This window comes from Galeopterus variegatus, unplaced genomic scaffold (assembly GCF_000696425.1).
Source record: "Galeopterus variegatus unplaced genomic scaffold, G_variegatus-3.0.2 Scaffold5234, whole genome shotgun sequence".
In the NCBI taxonomy this organism is placed as follows: Eukaryota; Metazoa; Chordata; class Mammalia; order Dermoptera; family Cynocephalidae; genus Galeopterus; species Galeopterus variegatus.
The window spans coordinates 16608-39431 of NW_007731345.1; the positions used below are offsets into that span (position 1 = coordinate 16608).

The window sequence follows — 22824 nt, forward strand, 5'->3', positions numbered from 1 at the left end:
GCCATGCGTGGTAAGCTACACTTTTAATATGCATCTATTATTTTTTGTGTTCAGCACTCCACTTTTTGGGGAACTGGCACTAACCCCCCTTTATGGAGGTTTTACTGGAGCTGCCATTTTTATTCATTAATTTCTTCAACAAATATTTATTAAGTGCTATATCTGACACTATTCTGTGCTCTGGAGATACAGCAATGAATAGAACATTCTTGTCTTCATAGAGCCTTTTGGAGCTTATATTCTGATAGAGGGATTCAGACTAAAGACATTTGAAGCCATGCGTGGTAAGCTACAATTTTAATATGCATCTATTATTTTATGTGTTCAGCACTCCACTTTTTGGGGAACTGGCACTAACCCCCCTTTATGGAGGTTTTACTGGAGCTGCCATTTTTATTCATTCATTTCTTCAACAAATATTTATTAAGTGCTATATATGACACTATTCTGCGCTCTGGAGATACAGCAATGAGTAGAACATTCTTGTCTTCATAGAGCCTTTTGGAGCTTATATTCTGATAGAGGGATTCAGACTTAAACAAAATTAGTAAAATATGTAGTATGTCAGATGAGATATGCTACGGAGAAAAATAAAGTGGGAAAGTGAGTTAGGAAAGTGCTGTGGCAGAGCGAGGTACTATGCTCTATAGGTGGTCAGGAGTGACTTCATCCAAAAAATTTTCAGAGTTGGGTCAAAACAGAATAGTTTAAGCCAAGAATGTGGAATGAGGAGCAGGAAAAAAGGCTGTTAGAAGCAAGAGAGAAGAATGAAGAAGACACAAGAGAGTAGCATGAAAGAGGATGTGCAGCCAGAGAGAGAGAGAGAGAGAGAGAGAACTTCCCAGGTTCTGAATAGCATTCCAGTGTACTTCTGATAAGTCCTTTCCCCCTCCTAAACTGGTATGAATTAGTTTCTGTTGCTTCTAACCAAAGAGTCCTAACTCATACATGGATTAAGTAAGATGACCTGTGAATTCAAGCCTTGCCCAATGTGGGAGATGTTGGTTACCTCAGAAAATTAGAGCTTGGTGCTTCTGATGCCAAGAATGCAATTTGATAGCAGAGTAGTATTAATTTTGTTGTGCCCCCACATCCCAGAGATCACATGTCCAAGAAATATCTGTTTCTTTGTTTTCTTTAAATCAAATTAACTGATTCTGCACTAGGCTGATAAAAACTCAGTTGTAAGCATTACTCACTACCCCTAGTCTGCCCTACATCTGTATCCTCCACCCAGAGTCACAAAAGAATTAAGAATGCTTGCTGATGTCTGGACAATTCGGAAAAGGCCCTCTAATTTCCAGGGCATCATTGCTCAAGTGTGCAACCTTCCCTTAAAGTCCCTGGCTCTCTGCTTCCATGCCAAGAGGAGAATACAGAAATCTTTGCTGAGACTAAAGGACACCTTGCTCACTAGGGTGCAGCCATTCCTTCTGATGTTGTGCCACCTTCCCTGGAAAGGAAAAATCTGGAAGCAGGCTCAGATATCCACTAATCATGCAACATGCCAATCTTTCACTTTCTCTCTCTTTATTCTCAGATATTCTCAGAATAATTCTCTTTTTCTTTGCCTCGAAGGCACCCCATGCCTAGTTTTTTCAGTTAGTGGCTTTTATAATAGACCACAGAGTAGGTGACTTCCTTCTAGGAGCTCCAACTTCCATCCTGCAAAAACTCTCCCAAAGGATTTTTTCTTTCCTTTTTCTTTTCTTTTTTCCCCCCACAGGCCTACTACGTGTGAGGCATTTGGGATATAGCAATGAACAGGGTACTCAGGTTCCTTGCTCTAATAGAGCTGACATTCAGATGTATTTTGATCCTGAACCGTGAACACAAGAGCACGACGAATCGAATGAAGCAGGAAGCATGGATCTTCACAAGCCACAGCATAAGACAGAAATTTAAATTTTCTGTTCTTGAATGTTGGGTTCTCTTAGTTCCGGGGGACGGAGGGAGTCGGCGGGATGTGACGAGATTTCCTACCGAAAATATGCAGACTTGGTGTTTGGATTCAGCAGTTTAGGACTGCAACCCCAAATTACTCCTGCACCGAGGGAGAGAACATACCCAGGGATAAAAAGTGGAGTGGGGAAGGGGGGATGGGCAGGGAACAGGGGATAATTGGGTGGGGACACGGAGTATAATCACAATTTGTAGTAATGGGCATGCTGCCAGTATGGATGGCACATCTTGGGCATGAGTGGTGACAATTAGCTTTGTACGCCATGAATATTCATAACCAATAAAAAATAAAAATAAATAAATAAATAACAAATTACGCCTTCAGCATGGAACTAACCCCACATAAAAAGCAGACAGGATTATAGGAGGAAAACGACTCCATCAGAACCCTCAGACGGCAAAGCAAGCCTTTTCCTCCTCATGGAAAAGCCATGAACTACATTTCCCACAAGCCCTTGCGACCCAGCCTGCCTTGAAGTGTGGGGAAGAGGGGCCTGTCGGGCGCACTCTTGTTGCGTCATCAGTGTGCGCCTCTAAGATAAAACACAGGTCTAGCTGCAGGAGTATGGCAGGTGCTGAGGCGGCGGTGGTGGTGTCGTCTTTGCAAACAAACGCAGTCCCAGTCCCTGAAACTGTAGGTACAGCTGCAGCAACGACCGCAACCTCGCAAGCGACGGCTGCAGCCGCTGCTGTTGCGGCCGCGGCCACCACTGAATCCGAAGCCAGGGTCTCCAAGGCCGCTATGGCTACTAAGCTCCTGTCCCTGAGCGGCGTGTTCGCTGTGCACAAGCCCAAAGGGCCCACTTCAGCCGAGCTGCTGAATCGGTTGAAGGAGAAGCTGCTGGCAGGTACTGCAGCCAGGGTGGGGACCAGGCTGAGGCGGTCACCGCGAAAGGGGAAGCACACAGGCTTTTAGCGACTTTCGTGGCTCAAGAGATAAAAGGAAGGGAAAGGGAGAACGACCACTTAATTAGCTCAGGTTAGAAGTCTGGGGAAACTCGGCCTTGGACTTGCCCTGGCCGGAATTCCTGTAGTCTACTTGTCATTTGTTCTCAAGGGAAAGGAAACACCCCCCCCACACTTACACAATAAACCTCTGCTCCCGGGCGGGCGTGCAGACAGGTTTCTGTGATTTGATCCCTTAAGAGGCTTCTGTTTGGTTCACGTGGATGAACCCCACTCCGAGGAAGCATTGGTTTTGTTCCTTAAAAGTTGAATTCTTAAAAATATACTGGAAATGCAGATATAATTAAGCAAGACTTAAGACAGTAGTTTTCACATTTTAGTGGGCTGAAGAATTAGAGTTCCTTGTACAAATGTAGATTCCTAATCCCTGCCCTGCCAGAGATTGTGATTCTGATGGTTCAGGGTATTTTTAGGAATTTGCATTTTTAAAGTTTGTCCAGGTGGTTCTGGTGTAAGTTATTTATGGACCACATTTTGAGGAACACTAAAAATAACTTGGTCACTATTCTGTGAACATTCTTTTTGTTTGTTTATTCCTATACTGTGGGAAAATATTAGAAAAGCTTGAAGGATTACACAGTTCATCAGCCTAGTATATCATTTCAGACAGTGACATCAAAGAACCTTACGTTTATTGGACACTCACACTAAGCTAAATCTGTGCTCTCCTATAGAGACATGAAAATGAAAGACACTGTATCTTCCCCTAACTGAGCTCATAGCCTAGTAAGTTCTGCATCTTTTGATGGTAAAACTATTTAGGTTATTCGAGGCCCTCCAAAGATTGGACCTAGCCTGTCTTGCCATTAAACCAGTATAGGGATTTTCTTTTTACATTGTTTAGTATCCCCTGGCAAACTTTATACTTTTTTTGAAAAAGGCAAAAACAAATTATTCTGATAGAAATTTGTTAATTATAACTGACACAATAGAGCTTAAAATGTTTATTGGCAAGTAGGTAAACTCTTGCAGATGTTTAATTCCAGTGTTACATATGTTCATTCTTTTGTTAAGCTTTCCTAATATTTTGTTGCCTGTAAGGATGGGTTGTATAGGAGAGGCTGAAGCAAGGAATTGCATGGATAGCGAGCATAGTGGTGTCATTATTGGCTTTTTTTTCCTTCATAAATTGTTGCTTTCATTTGGCCTGATTTGTTAGCAAACTATGGCTTTTTTGATCCTTAAGGTAATGATCATTCTTTCTCAGACAAGTTTCTGACAATATCACAGCCATAGCCTGGTCTTCTGCTTAATCTGCCTTCAAGAACTGAAGTTTCTTGTTGAAACTTGGTTAAAACTGATTTTAAGGCTGTTGCTAGGCCATCTTCTGGAAGCCATTCATTTAGGTGTAGACGTTCTCATGACCCTCCACTTCTATATTGCTGTGATTGGATTATTTTATATTTAGGTTAGCGGGACTAGTGCTTCCCAATTGCCATTCTAACTGACTGTCAGAATTACAGGAGAGGATTCTTCAAGGTACAACATTCTGATGCCAGCCAGGTTTGCCACAGTCCACAGGTTCGCCACTGCTTCAGGCCACTGTTGATGGTCATGGCCTGTAATAACATTCCTTGCCTTTTCTTACACTGATTCCTGCCATACTAGAATCCTGACTCTTTTTTCTCTGTCCTTCAAGGCCGGAAACATATCAGAGTCTTATAGCTAGAGCAGACCTTAATAAATATTCATTCGTGAAATTTGATTCAGTGGTGTGAACCAAATTCCACTATAGGAGAGGTGGTATATTTGCAATTTAGAAAGAGGTAAATTTGGGCACGAAGGGAAGACAGTAAATTTATGGGGCCTTCGTACTTCAAGGAGTGGCAAGTCGAAAATATGAGTTCACCAAAGGTTTTTATAAATTCATGGATGGAGAGATCCATGATGGATTGCAAGTGAAAAGTGAAGGGTCAGAAGCTTAGGCCTGCCTTAGAGGTTAATGTCAAAGCAGACAGTTGTGCTCTTCTAAGCATGGCGATATCATAATCAGAGAGTGACACCAGGACTGTGTTCCAGATACCATGCTTCTCACTCAGCTGGGCGGTAATTATGCTGGGAGGCTGAGCAACCCAGCGCATCCTTTTGGCCATTTAATCTGACTTATCCACTTCCACTGTTGCTTTGCTTTCTCCTTGTACTTTCTGTCCTCTCTTTTTGCTTTCTTTTGCTGTATTTTCTGTCTTCTTGGTGTCATTGGTGATAAGGAAGATTTGGTGGGTCTGAGAGGAACAGATCATACAGCTGTTCCTGCTCTTCTCACCTTTCTCTTTTGAAGTCCAGTAGCCAGTATTCATCATCATCATCATAACAACTTAACACTTTGTGGTTTCCAAAGCACTTTCAGATGACATTATTTCATTTTATCTTTACAACAGGGTTATAAAATAAGCCAGATTGGCATCTCTTTTATTTATTTATTTATTTTGAATCTAAATGATTTGGAGGGTAAGAGGCAATTTAACTGTTACCTGTTTCCCACATAACCTTTTGTTAAGATTAGCTTCTTTAATGAATTGAGAGTTTTGATTAAGCAAGGGGGACATCGAATTCAGGTAGTTTGGGAACCTAGCATACTTAGAAGTAGCCCTGCATGAAATGTGGTCCCAACATTAGGTAGCTGGAGGTTTCAGCAAAGAACACCAGGAAAGGGAAGAGATTTAGAAATGGAAATTGAGGACTTATGAAACTGTCTGTATTAAAATTAACTTATCTTCATCATTGTCTATCTAACAGTCCACTACTACCAGGCATTTACTAGAGTTTTGTGGATTAGCCTAGATAATTTACCCACTTTTTTAAAATGTCTTTTTTCTTAGAAAATGAATTCTAGCTCCTAGACAACTAATTTTGAAATACTATTTCTTTGTAATTTAGGGAGCATCTGAACATTTTAAAATCTTTTCTTTGCCAGTAATGTGGTCATAGTCTTAATATGTTAAGTTTATACAATGCTTTTTATTTGTTTTGAATATATCATCCTCTCTTCCCTCTATATTTATGGAGATCCTGCTTCATTTATCTTGGTAATTAACTTTTTTCATTTCAATTACTCTCATAGAAGCTGGGATGCCTTCTCCAGAATGGACCAAGAGAAAAAAGCAGACTTTGAAAATTGGACATGGAGGGACACTAGATAGCGCAGCCCGAGGAGTTCTGGGTAAGAGATATGAAAAGAAGTTTAATGTAACTGTCACTAAATATCAGAAAGAAATATTGGTTGAGAAGAGATTGATTAAAGCCATGCCATTTTATATCTACTTTGGGATGTTTCACATCCAGTGGATTTATAGTGCCATCTTCTAAAGAAGCCCTTAAATGGTACAAGGTACACAAAGCTATTAAAATAGCTACTTTTATGTGTGGACTTTGAAAACAGGGGTTTGCAACTATGCAGAAAAGAGTTCACATAGCAGGTCTGAAATTGCTATTTTAGAAAGGCCTGCTTGCAAGGCCTCCATCTGGGAACTTAATTTTTGGGAGTGTTCCCACCCTTCCTTATCTGATAAGAATGGTTTGCTGTGTCTGGACTGTTTATGTGAACACCTGCTTTCCTTCTAGGAATCTGGAATTTTGTCCCACTGCACAGGCAGAGGGTGCTTGGGTGACCATTCCCCCAACCTCCCTATACAAACTTTGGATACTGAGTTTCTAATGAGCTTCCCTGAGAGAAACATCACACACGTGTTATTGCTTTTACTGTTGTTAGACAAAGGAGCATGGTCAAGTGTTCCCCCACATAGGAGGGCGAGAGAATAAGGAAGCCTGTGCTTGGATTTCTCCAGTGTCTTTTTCTTATGATCCAGCTGTATATCCTTACTGCGTCACTGTAATAAATCTGAGCTGTGCAGGAAACTTCCAACGTGGGATGATCGTGGGGACTACTGATAAGGGATACAGCTCTTTTATCTGCCTGTGTTTAATCTGATCTGAGATCAGCTCCCTTGAGAAGGTGAACCTTATAGTTCTTGAGAAGAAGTCATTTTCTCCTGGAAATGTATTAGTTGGTCATTTTATAGCTTGTGGAAGAAAATCATTTATCCTTTTTCATTCCATCTTTTAAAAAAAATTTTTTTTCATCTGGTAGAGGTTCTGAAGTCTATCTTTGGGGACTGCTAAAGTGTATATCCACAAGCTAGGATATATTTTACAAACATTTTCTGTAACTGAACCCATAGTCACTCAAATACATACATTGAGATTCTCCCCACTGCCTCTTTCCCCACATACTAGATACAATCTTTTCTGGAACAATACTTACATTTTTACTTGCTCTAGTGTTCTATATTTTATTTGATTTCAATTTTTTTTCATCTGGTAGAGGTTCTGAAGTCTATCTTTGGGGACTGCTAAAGTGTATATCCACAAGCTAGGATATATTTTACAAACATTTTCTGAAACTGAACCCATAGTCACTCAAATACATACATTGAGATTCTCCCCACTGCCTCTTTCCCCACATACTAGATACAAACTTTTCTGGAACAATACTTACATTTTTACTTGCTCTAGTGTTCTATATTTTATTTGATTTCATTTTTTAAAAATGTTGATTGTTACCCATTAAATTGTTTTCTTGATGCACTAATGTGTTGTGACTCATGGTTTGTAAAATACTGTGCTACAGTATTCTAATAAAATTAGATACAAACAAATAACAACAATCTTTATCTAAGCTATCCAAAGAAAATGAGTGCTTATTTAAAAGAAAAGAATAAAATTGATGAAGAAAATCTTTTTCAAGAAAATTAGAAACAATATATGTGTAGTGGATTGAATTATGTCCTCCCAAAACTCACTGAAGCTTGAATTGTGTCCCCCAAGTTTAATGTATTAGAAACTTGGTCTCTACTGTGACTGTAAGAGGGTGGGAAATCCTATTATGGTAATTGAATAGTGGGGCCTTGAAGAGGTGATTAGATTGTAGGACCCTGCAGTAGTGAATGAGTTAAAAATGGTGGCCAGGGGCATGGTTCTGAGGACTTTAAAAGAAGAGGACAGTCTCTCTCTCTCTTTCTCTCTCTCTCTTTCTCTCTTTTTCTCTCTCTCTCGTTTCCACCATCTTGCAATGTGAGACCCCTGAGTCACTGTTGCCACTAACAGATCACCAGATGGATTTTGGACTTCCCAGCCGAAACTGTAAGCAATAAATTTCATTTTCTTTATAAATCACCCAGTTCTTTAGTATTTGTTGTAAGCAACAGAAACGGACTAATACAATATGATTTTGCATTTTGCTAAAATTATAGATTTTATTTAATTCATGTTGGAAAAAATATCTTTACTTGAGGTTAAAATAGAAAGAAATCACAAGGAAATCTGTTTTCCTGAATTTGAGAACTTGAATACACAAATTTTGACAACTTAAAATTACTGTTTCCTATAATAACTAATGATAAAGCATTTATTGAGTGCTTACTGTATACGAGGTCCTTGGTTTAGGGCATTCATAAATTATATACTTCGATTCTTATTGTAACCTATAAGGTGGGTATTATAATCCCCATTTTACAGAAGAAGAAACAAAAACCCAGAGAGATAAAGTAACATGTTCATTGTCATAGAGTTAGTGAGTGGCAAACTCAGGATTTGGACCCAGGTCTGTACAGTTCAAAAGCCTCTGCCCTAAAGTGGGATGTCAGATACCTGGTACTCCTCCGTTTTGTTCCCTCTGCCCTATGCCTGTTACAGTTACCAATCACAGATTTCTTTGCTGTTGGTTCTAGAAGTGGCTTCATGATTCTTATCAGCTCAGCACTCCAGGTAACCTCTACCAGTTGATTAAAGTTGGCCTTTGAGTTGAAGCCTATTTGTCCCAACCATTCTACTCTCCTGCTTTCCAAGGCACAGCTCGATAAACATAAGAAAAGAGAGGATAAGATCTACTATTTATTTGTGAATAGACCAATCATCTTAATTTTTGGTGGTTGTTCCTCATTGGTATGCAGAAAATAGTGATATTCAAGGCAGTTAATGAAATAATTTTTAGATAAACATAAGAAAAGAGAGGATAAGATCTACTATTTATTTGTGAATAGACCAATCATCTTAATTTTTGGTGTTGTTCCTCATTGGTATGCAGAAAATAGTGATATTCAAGGCAGTTAATGAAATAATTTTTACACTGAACTTAAGGGATCTTGTGGAAGCTTCCATTTTGGTATTATGGAGGGGCTAAAATTTGTATGTGTGGAAGAAATTGTATTGGTAATAATTTTTCATTGGGAGGCTTATAATTCTATAACATAATTATAAGAGGGCTTGAAAAATTCTCAAAAATACTGTGGTAGGCATAATTATTGTTCCCTAGAGACATTTGCTTCCTAATCTCCAGAACCTATGTTAGGTTACGTCACAAGGGGGGGATTAAAGTTGCAGATAGAATTAATGTTGCTAATCAGGTGACTGTAAGCTAAGGAGATTAGCCTGGAGTTTCCAGGTGGACCCAATATAATCACAAGGGTCTTTGAAAGTGGAAAAGGAGGCAGGAGATAGGGGAATGTGGCAATGGAAGGAGAGATTGGAGTGATGTGATTTCTAGCTTTGAAGAAGGAAGGGGATCACAAGCCAAGGAATGTGAGGAGCCTCTAGAAGCTGGTAAAGGCGAGAAAATTCTCAGAGGGAGGCTTTCCTGAAGGATTCTTCCTGATGGCCTCTGGAGAAGAATGCAGCCATGCCAACCTCTTGATTTTTAGCCTAGTAAAACTCATTTCAGACTTCTGACAATAAGATAAAACATTTATATTATTTTAAGTCACTAAGTTGGTAATGTGTTACAGTAGCAATAGGAAACTAATATACCCATGTATCGTAAATCACTTAAAATGGAAACTAAATTTCTGTGTACTGCTTTATAAAAGCACAGTTGGGAGATTTAGTAAAAGCAAAGTTGAAAATAAAAAATTATTTTTCCACTTCCCACCAGTAATCACTATTAACATTTTTGCTACATTTTCTCCTAGCATTTTATCTGTGCAGTTTTAAAAAGTTGAGCTCTACTGTATGTTCTTCTATATCCTGTTTTTTTTTTTAACTTTATAACATAAGCGTTTACGTTAATTTTAAAACTCTTTGTAAACATTATTTTTAATGGCTACATAATGTGCTGTCCATATGGGTAAAATACAGCTTAACCATTTTTCTATTTGAGGTCATTTATGTTTTTACTAGAGTTTTGTTAGTAGAACTGATTTTGTGAGGAACATCATTATGAATGGAAGTATTTCATTGCTTTGGATCATTAAGATGGATTCCTAGAATTGGAAAGATAAAAGTCTTTTGAGATGATCAAAAAGGTGTTACAGAATTAGCAAATGGCAGTAGAAACTTCGAGCTGCAGAAAGTTTTGGAAAATATGTGTATAGTACCCTTGCCTGTCATGAAGTGGTTCTCATCAAAAACAAATTCTGTCTTTATGATTTGACAATAGAATACTAGGACATTGGATGGGTTTGAAGATAGTGGGTTTTTTACAGACATAACCTTTGAGCACAGAAAATGTGAGAGGTGGAGAGAGAGAGTAGTGATTGTGAGACAGTAATTGACATGAGACAGCATGGAAAACCCTGATATTCATCCATTCTCTAAATTCTCTACACTTTTTAAAGCAGTGTGTCTTTGCTCATGCTTTCCTTTTCATATAAACTGTTTATCTCTGTTCTCAACTTTAGTTGTAGAGATCGTACTAACCTTTCCAGGTTTCAGCTGAAATGCTGCCTTATGTGTGAAGGCCACCCACTTGTGCTTCTATACTGCTCGTGTAAAAACTTCCTTCATTCTGTTCTCTATTTTTTTTTTAAACATCTGTTTCTCTATTTGGTTGTTAACTCACTGATGGATGAAGCCAGGGCTTACAAAGTACTGAATAAAATTTCGAATGATTGAATGGGGGAAAAAAGCCAAGTAAAAATTCTTCCCAGGAAACTGTCCCTTGAATTTTCATTTGTATCCTTGAATGAAAAGCTCCTGGTTGGCTGGGTCCCAACTCCAGATAATTTTTCTACATGACACCTCTGTATTAGTCTTCCTAAAATTCTGTTTTCACTAATCACCTAACTTCAATGGGCCTTGATTTTTTTTTAGATATAAAATGAAAAGGTTAATCTGGATAACTCTAACATGGCTTCTTTTACATTTTATCATTCTGGATCACTTCACTAACTCAGAAACTATCTTCAGTTCAGCATTTCAACCATGCTAAAGCCAAGCATGTCAGCCTGCTGTTAAGACACCCTGTACTCTGGTTGATAACCCACTGTGCTCATCCTTGTATCTGGGAATTTGTGCAGTTTGTTTCTTCTTTAGGACATGATTCTCTTCTTTCTGTGTGTTCAAGTCCTACACCTTCTTAAGGGCCTAACTCAAACTCTGAAATGCTTGAAGGAAGCATTCTCTTGCCTCTTTAGCCATTTAGAGTGCTCTCTCCTTTGACCTCATACCGCAACTATTGTCTGTTCATCTTGACACTTAATAATATACTATCACATTGTTATTTAGTGTTATTCACTTATTAATTCAGGCAATTTTGGAGCAATGTGATTTCCCTTGTCTATATTTTATTTTCCCAATGAGATTATAAGCTCTTTCAAAAGCAGGAAATGTGTCTCAGGCTTCTTTGTTGTCCCGTTAGAAGTATTCGTTTTGGGACTATGTGCATAGTAGCTCTTCAAAAAATATTGATTGGGGATTCATTAGAATAGAATCAGATTGCATTGAATCTTTGTTGTTATTATACAAAGTTTTTGCCTCATCAATAGCAGTATCAACAAATCCTGTCATTTGAAGAGTGTTGTGCTCTTTAAAGGATACTGAAGGCAGTTTTTGATTTAGTCCTTGAACTAATATGGCTCTAGAGATAAAGGATCAATATGAAATCCTGTCATTTGAAGAGTGTTGTGCTCTTTAAAGGATACTGAAGGCAGTTTTTGATTTAGTCCTTGAACTAATATGGCTCTAGAGATAAAGGATCAATATGAATGAGTATCACAGACATTTATTTATTTAATTTTTTTTTAAAGTTTATTTTTTAATATTATTGTTTTGCAGTCTGTGATGTTGCAGAGCAGTTGGGAGGGAAGGAGTGTAAGGGGGAAGGAAATAGGGTGGGAGAAGGAGGAAGGAGGAGGGGTGGGTTGAGGCCTGTGGCACCCCCTTCATTCCTGCAGGGGAGGCCAGAGGGCTTCCAGCGGTGTCTTGGTCATTGCTGGGTTGGGTGCAGATATCAGATGGGTGTGGCTGAAGCACTTGCCCCCTCCCCCCCCCACTTCCCCAGATCGGGAGCCTGGGGTGCTTCTTGCAGCAGCTCAGTAATCATTGCTGGACTGGTTGCAGATGTCTTGTGGTAGGATGGCTGAGGCCCTCAGCCCCCCACTGCCATGGCTTGGGAGTGCCCGGGGTGCTACCTGTGGCCACTTGGCAGTCGTCACGGGGCTGGCTGTGGGTGTGAGAGGGGCCTCCCTCCTCCCTGGCTTGGTAGCCCAGGGAAATTCTGGTCCTAGGTTTTACAAGTGTTCTTTGATGATGTGAGACCTTTACAAGTTAGTATCAAACTTTGTCTCTGGTCTGTGGGTATTTTGTTTTTTCTTCCAGTTCTGTGTTAGATTATTTGCTGTTTCTACCATTTAAACTCTGCACTGGAACTAATTTGTTGTCTTTTACTTCTACAATGGGGGAACTTCCTGTGGGGACCAGCACTTGAGCTCTGTGGTTGAGCTAAATTGTTGCTTTGCTGCTGATTCCCTGTGGAAAGCTTTTTGTGCAGCTAAGGTTTTAATGGTTGACTTTATTGGTACTTCTGGCTCTCATGAGGTCTGGTACACCCGGATTGTGTAGAAACTCTGGCCTGAAATTGTGTAGAAATGTCTGGGCCTGAGTCTTTGAATCAAACTGCACCCCTTGCAATTCTATATTCCTGATCAGTTTCCTCTGAATGGTACTTCGCTGATTGGGGGTCAGATCAGCTGTCCTCACCGTGTCCTAGTGTTCTCAAGTGGGCCCATCTCCCACACCACCCATGCTCCCAACACTTCCCATGTGACTGGCCATGCACTGGTCCCTTGGGATGACTCACCAGCCTCTGAGTGGCTCCATTTTTTTCAGTTGTTCTGGCTCCTCGCTCTTATGTGGGTCCATGGGAACCCTATTAGTGATCTTGCTGGCCTGTGGGTCACCAAGACCCTCTTCTCCCCTACTGCCTCCAAGCAACTCCATCTGGAGGGCACAGCTGCAGCTTCTGCCAACTCCTGCTCCATGCACTCAGCAGTTCCAGCCTGGAAGTGACCGGGGCTCAAAATGGTCAGAGCCGTTCTTTCTTTCTCTCAGCATGGCTTCTCCCGCCTTCATGCACTCTGTGCGTCTCTCCTCCTCTTCCCCTGAGCTCTAGCAGCCCCAGCTTGGCTGTCATTGCTTTTAATAGTTGTAAATTGGTTGATTTGTGGGAGAGAGAGATGCTGGTGACCGTCTATTCCACCATCTTGACTGGAAGCCCCATAGAAACTTAGAGGGGGTTTGGAATAGACTTTATGAATGAGTTGGGACTTGAACTGGGCTTCAAAGGACAGACTTTGAATATGTTACAAAGGAGTAATCCTCTAGGCATTGGGATGCTATTAAGGATTGTTGGGGGCTTTGTAGTGTGCAAAATATAGTTTCAAAAATGGTTATGAAATGGTATGAACTGGAAGAGGAAGGAACAGGTTGTAGAACAGCCAGATGTGCAGTGGTTTAGGTTGGTGGCAGTGGGAAGAAAGCCTAGATGAATAAGGTGGCAGAGGGAATGAAAAGAAAGGGGTCTGCTGCCAGATAGTTTGGTTTGAATTTTAACTGCCCCAAGTATTAGTTGTGAGTTGCTGGGCAGAGTTCTTAGTCTCTTTGTGTCTCAGTTTCCACATCTATAAAATAGGTATAATTATATGACCTTTTAAGGTTGTTATAAGGATTAAATGAAATAACTAATGGAAGGCGTTTAGAGTGGAACCTGGTACATGGTAAACTCATTGAATGATATCTATTATAAATATTGATGATAATTTTTTCACTTTGCCTATATGGTAATTCTGAATTGTGGTTGTATTGTATTCTTATACACAATTGTATTTGCTAATGATAAGGACTTCAATTCTTACAAAAATTTGCTTGCTATTAAGTGAAGAAATCATTAAATCCTCTCAACCACACCTGGTGAAATGTGTTGTTATAAGGATAAATTAAGTTTGAAGTTGAAGAAAATGGTGGGCCATTGTTGTACTTTATGTTTGGTCTCTGTTAAAATATATTCTCCAGGCCCTCATTTCACCCTGTGTTCTTCTTTGTATTAGGTTGGTTTGTCATGTTTTCCTTTTCTTGATTGTATACTGCTGGGCACTGATCATCATTAAATGGTTCGTTAGCTATGGTGATGGCTTTTGCTTTGTTTAATAATGAATTCTGTCAAAAGACTTTATAATTATAGCATGTATTTTTCACTGATGTCTGTATAAAATTCTAGTGAGTCCTTTGAGATTGTTCTAAAACTTTATTATCTAATTGGCTGGGTTGAGGAAGTTTCTACCATTTTTAATACCTTGAGAATGGAGGGGAAAAAAGTCTCCCATTCCCTGTTCAGAATTTCTTAGTTGCATGACAAGTTCAACTGACTGGAGTAACAGGAGCCCTCAAATTATGCTAAATGTATGCTCTTTCCAACTTCACATTACATAGGTCAGGAAATTATGACCAAAATATGTAGCTATTTTAAAAACCTAGTTTTCAGAATAGAGTTTTCATTATATTTCTTTCTTTGATTTGCAGTGGTTGGAATTGGAAGGGGAACAAAAATGTTGACCAGTATGTTATCAGGGTCCAAGGTAAGAATACGGAAGAGTTCTATTTTTCTTTGTTTTCTTAATGACCTATGTGTTGAATTTTATCATTTAAAAAATAAACTGTACAAATTACATGAACAAGTGTCATTCCTGAGTATTAATCACAATGTCTATAAACATGGTATCTGAGATTCAAAATATTGAGACCATCAATTGGAAATTCTTTATTGAAAAATTAGACTTAAGCAAAAACTCTGTAGTACTCATAATTTTAAAAAGTTATATTTAGATGTTTAAAATATCATATTTCTTAGATGAAAGGGAATTTATAGGTTATAAATTCTATTGGAAGATTTCATTAAACCTTGGAATTTTTATAGAAACAGTACTGTTTTGTTAACCAGGCACTTTTTCAACAAAAGCATGCTTTGTTCAGTGGTTACAAAGTGTTTATTAAAGAAAAGAGTAGGGCCTCTTTAAGATGATAAATTATATTGTTCATTCATGAAAGATCCAAAAGCATTTGTTCAGGCACTTGATAGGAGAGAGAGGACGGGTTATTTGGAGGTGGGATGGGGGTGGGGGATGGAAACCTGTGGACTGCTTCAGGCATTTAGCAAGGGGAAACAAGTCAAGATGTCACAGTGGTTAACGTCCCTGGGCCTCTCAGTTTTTCCTTAGGAAAAATGACTAGGGTCTTTTCCAGCTCTGAAAGATAATAATGTCTGTATGCTAATTAGCAATTAGATGCTAGTTTTAATAGCTGGGGCTAGGGGCCAGTGAAAATGTCCATTGAAGGCAGATTAAGTTGCCAGTTGGTAGAGAAGAATTTTATTACGTTCCTGGACTGAACTTTTTATTTGTTTTAAAACTCTTGTTCTAAATGCAATATAAATAGTAAAGTGATTTTGTCTAAATTGTTTCTTTAAAAAAAATGTGGTCAAACACCATTTAAAAGATTTTCTATTTCATTGTAGACTGATTTTTTGTAAAATATAATTAAAATGTTATTGCAGCATCAAATTGATAAATAAGTTTCTAAACACCCTCATTTTCTGAACTCATCCCATCATGGATTCTGGCCCACGGACCATACTTTGAGTGGCAGTGTTCTAAGTAAGCTTTAGCATATTGCCTGTGATAATCACATTTTAGTTATCAACTGGCATAAAAACCTGTGCCTTTAGGTTGGAAGGGTTCTTAGTGCCTTAGGTAAATGAAAAATACCAATTTGACTTTTTATGCGATCTTCAAAATATTGAAAAATCACAGAATACAAAAATCAGAATGGAGGCATTTGACTGTCTCCCAGTAAATTTGTACATTGTGCTTAAATACTGACACACAGAGTTTAGAATCTGTTTCTGATACAGGTTTTTGCAAGTTACTTAATACTTGTTTATTAACTCCAAAATATGAGCAGTAGTTACTTTACTATGGGATTATGGATGATTTTCTTTTCTTTTTTTTTTTTATATTATTTGGTATTTTCTAAAATCTTTACAATAAACAAGTTGTTTTTATATTAATAACACAAAAGATATGTTTGCATTAAGGAATTTGTTTGGGGTTTTCCGGCAAGTTAAAATGTGTTGAATTCATTGAAATAGTCATTATTCACCTCTCCCTGCAAAACTACAAACACGCAAAACACACTGTATGTCCTTGAAAGGTTTTACTTGTAAATTCCAGGCATATCTTCAGAGATATGATGACTGAAAATGTAAATGGCTCTGGTTTAAGTTTTATTTGTCACAAACCATTTTGCTATTCAGCTAGGAAAGCTGAATGTCATTAGTGAAATCACTGATCCTCAGCTGACTGTAACATGAATAAGAATATCCCAGGTGCATTTTGTTACAGAAAACTGGTTCCTGGGTGTTTCACATGTCAAAAATAGACATCATTTTCTTGTTGGCTATTTGTGTTTATTACACTTTTAATTTTATATATTTGTTGAAAGAAGAAATAAATGATTTAAATTTTTCCTGTAGGTATGTTGAAGATTACATTTTTATCAAAAGTAATTAAAAACTTAATATTTTTCTGATAGTCTTTTTTTTTTTTAAAGCTCTGGAAGGAATCTTAGAGATCATCTTATCTAGTGACTATACAAATTGTTTGACTAAGACCCATAATAAGAAATTTGTTTTACATCATGACCCTGTGTACACATACATGTTAAAGCTCTGGAAGGAATCTTAGAGATCATCTTATCTAGTGACTATACAAATTCTTTTGACTAAGACCCATAATAAGAAATTTGTTTTACATCATGACCCTGTGTACACATACATGTATAAAAAGCAAAAATTTCATCAAACAACTTCAACTCTATATGTGATGTACTCAGTATTTTTCCTTTTGTTTCATTAAAAAAAATATTGGTGGCTGCAGCCTCCTAACTTGGCCCAAACCTAATGTTTGCCTAATGTTTACTCTTTCTTCCCTTCCTATTTTTACAGATAAATTTTTATTTGCATCACAGTGCTACTAGAAAAGTTAGACTTCTAGTATGTGTAGGGTTTAGTTACCTCAAGAGTAGAAATACTTAGTTCTAGGATGGCAGATATTGCTTCCTATTTTTACAGATAAATTTTTATTTGCATCACAGTGCTACTAGAAAAGTTAGACTTCCAGTATGTGTAGGGTTTAGTTACCTCAAGAGTAGAAATACTTAGTTCTAGGATGGCAGATATTTAATGTTTATGTTACAGCCATATTTCAATATACCCTTCCCTCACCAGCCAGTCCTAATTAGAGACATTGCTAATTGAACGAGGCTTATTCCTGCTGAGTCAAGAAATATCTTTAGAATCCTTTTCAACATAGTGGTACTTCATAAAACCACTGTCAATTAATGGGTGAAATACTGGCTTTTTAAATAAAATCTTTAGGCCATCAGATTATTTTGCTCCTATCTGTGAAGATCAGAATTACTCAGACCACCCAACACTTTCTTGCGTTCCCTCCCATTCAAATCAGGGTAGAATAAGAAAAGAGCCCTCCTGTTTTCATTATCTTCCTCTCCTCTCCTGTCTTATGGTAAGCTTTGTTCTACCAATGATCATGTTCCTTTCAAGTTATTTATTTGTTTTTAACCGCATGATCTTTTGGGATTACGTGTATAATGTGGTAAAAAGCATCAAAGTTTTCTGTGCAGTGCCTTGTATATAGGAATTTCTCAATAAATACTGTTATTACTGTTCCCAAGTATTTCACCTATCCCCAAATCTCTTTTTCTCTTGAACTCCAGGCCTGTTGTATCTGTCTAACTACATGTTCTATAGACACCTGAAATTAATTTTACCCAAGCAAGTTCTGTTCAAAATCTTGAACACAGTTAATTTCATTGATTTCATTCCTATCTGTGATTTCTGGTGGTGTAGGCAAAATATGACACTCAGGAGAAAGAGAAAACATGCCCGTTCTTTAAGGGAGAGACAGAGTTTCTCTAGGCATTGAAATCAGGAAGAAATTTCATACAATAAGGGATACTGAATGATAGATGGTGGTTCTCAAAAATAGTTTTACAACAGATGTGAAGTGGATATCCATAATATATAACTTAGGTAAAACGATTCTGAGAGGTTAGGCTAATGTGTTCCTTTGGCCTAACCTGATCTAAGTATACAATGTAGATTACCTAGAAGAAGACAATAGTCCCTCTACTATCTTCTCTAACTCATACTTTTCTTTGAGCTAATCATTCAGCAAAAGCTGGATAGCAGATGTACTTTGAAGTAAGAGACTTTTGTGACTTTTTGGAGTGCTATCTTTATTAGTTTCTATATTGCTATTAAAGTTGGTTACTTTATAGATGCTTTAGAAACCAGATGAGCAGATGGACGGGTTGGTGTTCTGTTGTGAAAACCTGAAGAATCTAACTAGCAGTGTCCACATATAAGGCTAGCCCCATATCTATGTGGAGGTTTACTGTAGTGGTTACCTGCAGGCAAAGCCAACATTTCCCGTACAAGTACCTGTAGTCAAAGCCAGCATTTTGTCAGAAAGCAGCTTTGTATCTCCTCCAGCAATTGAACAAGGGTTAACATTGGTGTATACAAAGTTTCCCATCCTGGATGTGGTCAAAGGACAGCAACTCTCCCTAAGAATACAGTAGCATTTTTAGTAGCATTTCACCAGTCTGAACTGGTGAGAACTCTGAAGTGTGACTTGAATAACACTCCTATGAGATTTCAGCATTTCTAATCCATTTTCTCCAGAGGCTAGTCCAATTTGTATCTTTTCTATATGCTTTATTAATATTCATATACTTCATAAGTACTATATTGAAAATTTTGAAGGACTTATACTTGTGAACATAAAGAGCAGCTCCTTCTTAATGAAGACATTCAAAGCCACATGTTTTTGGTTTGGTAGGTTTATTAAAAATGTTCTTCCTCCTCCTAAATAATATTGCTCTTTTGTTGTTTGTGAAGCTGAATTGCAAGCTTTCAAAATCAAACCTCAGAAAAAGTTGCTTAGTTGTGCTAAAAATGATTATGTACATATTCTGTAATACAAATGTTTTCCTTTTCCTGAAGAGTATAGAAGTTGATTTGCTCCTAGAGATGTCTAGCTGGTATCTGCTGTGGGCTTCAGGAGCTTGAGATGAGTGACGTGGAGAGTAGAGTGGGATCAGCGTCAAACCATGCGTCCCAAAGAACACACAGTTAACAGAAAATTCTACAAGACCTCCATTTGTTGTAGTAGAATTATGTTGTAGTGAATACAGTGATAGAACTTACAATTCCCAGGTATACATCCTGGAGAATAAACAACTCTAAAACCCAGTCTCTGTGTAGAATTTAGGCCAGTGAAAAGAAGTACTGTAGATACCGTAAGGTAAAGTGGTAGGGTTGTACGTATATGTTTCTTTCTTTGACATGTATACATGTCTTTTTTCTTCTATCCCATATCTTTTTGGTGGTGAGGCTTGGTTTCAGCTGGAGGCTTAACTGTCTGGGTGAGTTTTTCTAAGTGGTTTGTGATAATTGAATAGAATTGAAGGATAATTATTACTAGATGCTAGGACAGTGGAAAGGTAGAAAGCAGCTATGAGTTAGATCATTATGTCACAAGATGTCATTCAGGGACTCCTCAGGCTCTTTCAGGGGTCTGCTGACATCAAAACCACTTTCATAGTTTTGCTGTTTCATTTGCAGTCTCACAGATACACAGTGGAGTTTCTCAGAGGTTACCAGATGTGTAGTCACATCATTGCTCTGGTGGCTAATGGAATGTGTGCATGGGCATTAGTGTATTAAACATTTTTAATTTTTAATGCAGTAAATATCTACAGATATGCCAGACTTTAAAACAAAAAATTTGTGCCAGGTTTTCTTAATAAGTTTTAAGTGTGTAGGTGTTCTGAAACCAAAACATCTAAGAACTGTTAGTTTATTTTTATTTTTTTTCCAGGGGTACAAGACTGGTTTAATGTTTTCAAATCAGTCAATATAATTCACTGTGTTAAAAGGCTGCTTCTAGGTGGAGGAGGCAGCTGCCCTTGGCTCCTGCCTAGGACCCTGGGCACCCTCATTTCTCATCTATTTCCGGGCCGAGGGGGTGGCTGCCCTCAGCTCCTGCCTAGAAGCACCAGAACTGTTAGTTTATATATTGCCTCCCATAAAAAGAATTCAGCATGTACCCAGATACAGTATAACTGTAGAACCTCGAGTGATTTGAGACTTGGCAGATACAAATCTAGATATCCAAAACTATGATGAAATGCAAAGAATTGCACACAGAGGGACTTCTCCAGCATGTGTTTAATTCTTTCAACAACTTTTTTTTAAATTAAGGTGCTACTGTGTTTCCATCCAGTAAGGAACACAGTAGAAAATAATGCAAAATAACAGCTAACAGAGTTTATAATCTTTTGAAGGTAAGGATCAATATATAAAATATACTGGGAAAACTGAACCTCTATAGGTGATCATGTGTTAAGCAGTGTGGTATGAGAACTCAGAAAGATAAACCATAGGGAACAGACATTATTGTCTATTATTCCCATTATACTCATTGCACTGGGAAAACTGAACCTCTATAGGTGATCATGTGTTAAGCAGTGTGGTATGAGAGCTCAGAAAGATAAACCATAGGGAACAGACATTATTGTCTATTATTCCCATTATACTCATTGCCCTTTACAGTAGTTGTCTTTATTGATGTCTGACCCTGTTACACTGTAACCTCCTAGAGGCAAGGGACTCTCTAGTATGGATCCATGTATCTCTCCCAAGCACCTAGGAAAATACTTTGTACATTCACAGTCTTTAAGAAACATGAATGAATTTGTGGATTTGATACAGGCTTTCATTCTTTTTACATGTGAAATTTGTATTGAGCTCCTACTCTTAGCCATGTTGTATGGGTAGGTGATTGGGAGTTGGAATGCATTAATAGGGTGGATTTGAAAGATGAATAGGTTTGATCCTTAGAGAAGGAGGAAGCTGAAGGCTAGGGAAGTAGCATGTGCCAGGGCACAGGACACCTAGAGGCTAGAGAGGGCTTTGCATACTTGGAAAGTACATTAAGGCTCCTAGTTCAAACTTGTTACATAGCAGAATAGTGCAAATACATTCAAGGCACAAGATACAAGGTTGCATTATGTTTTTCTTCTGTAACTAGACGAACTCTGAAGGCAAAAATCATAGAGAGTATTTTGTTGCTTTACTGTTTCTATGGGAACTCACTGTAACCAGATGAGTCACTCTAACCACTGTGAATGTGAATCATTCTGTATCTTCTTTTTTTTTTTTCTTAAATAATAATAATAGTATTGTTATCCATTGTTTACCTGGGCCATATACTGTTGTTCGAACTTTGCTTCTTCTCATGGGGTACTATTATTTTCCCCATATTAAGATAAGGAAATGAAGCTCCAGCTGAGACTAACTTAACCTACCCTACCAACTGTGGTGGAGTCGAAATTCAAACCCAGCCAGTTTGAGTCTGAGCCTGTGTTCTTACCATTTGTCCTGCTCTATTTCACCCTGTGGTATGCTTAATCAAGGTTAATTGTTCCAAAACATAGAAGCAGAAGTCAGGTAACTCAGGTGATGAGACTGAATGTTAAGTTACAAGAAACTAATTTTTGTCAATAATGATGAAATTTCTAAAGAATTCAAATGCATTGGAATATTCCCTCTTGTATTTAAAAAATATATAATATATATATATATATATATATATATATTCTGAGCTGTATAATGTAAAGGTGATTTCATCAAAGGCCCTTAGACTGCTGTAGAATGCATGTTTATGGGATTTTGAAGTTTTAATATTTTTCTCATTTTTGTCTTAGGTTCCTTTACTTGGATGTTTGTCATTAAAAAACTTTTAATAAATTTATATTTCTGCCAAGTTCTTTGAGCTTTCTCTTTAAAAAATGCTCACATAAATACAGATTACTTTCAGTGTGAAATGTAGTCCTTCCCCTTTTCTCACTACTTCATGTAATGATTTGAATTTGACCAAAAGAGGGTAGTGAAAAGAATATGTACTACAAGTGTGCCCAAAGATGAGACAACAATCCTCACTAAGAATGATCTAATTCTTCACTTGTGAATAGTGATCAGTTCTTAGAAGTGACTTTTTTCCTTTTAGAGAGCTTAAGTATCAATTTCTCTTTATTCAGAAAACACATGTACTACCTCTACTATACTAGTTTTGCTCATTTTCTAAATATTTAGCTTTTATTTAAATGCATGATATAGTAACTAAGATATGTCAGTATTTCATATAAGAAGTAGTAAAGTGGTTTATTTAAAAATGCTTTTAATTATATACACGGTAAAATTATTGAATCTTGTGATGGCCATGTGTAGGAGTTTATTGTATCATTCTCTCTACTCATGTATATATTTGAAAATTTTCCTTGCAAAACAAACTGCCTAGTATGAAAGTGATTTTAGAAATTTGTTTGCACGGGCCGGCCCGGTGGCGCACTGGATAGTGTGCCACTTGGGAAGCGCGGCGGCGCTCCCGCCCAAACTGCCTAGTATGAAAGTGATTTTAGAAATTTGTTTGCACGGGCCGGCCCGGTGGCGCACTGGATAGTGTGCCGCTTGGGAAGCGCGGCGGCGCT

The 22824-nt window shown here is 38.0% G+C and overlaps 1 protein-coding gene across 1 annotated transcript in view; it reads left to right on the top strand.

The window, feature by feature from the left end:
- The first annotated feature begins 2505 nt into the window (after nucleotides 1–2505).
- The window catches only part of TRUB1 (TruB pseudouridine (psi) synthase family member 1), a 42071-nt gene continuing 21752 nt past the window's right edge, over nucleotides 2506–22824 (top strand). The window contains exons 1-3 of the mRNA XM_008589137.1: nucleotides 2506–2810; nucleotides 5990–6088; nucleotides 14716–14771. Coding sequence (XP_008587359.1) covers nucleotides 2528–2810; nucleotides 5990–6088; nucleotides 14716–14771 — 438 coding nt within the window. The 5' untranslated portion in view covers nucleotides 2506–2527. The remainder of the gene's footprint in view (nucleotides 2811–5989; nucleotides 6089–14715; nucleotides 14772–22824) is intronic.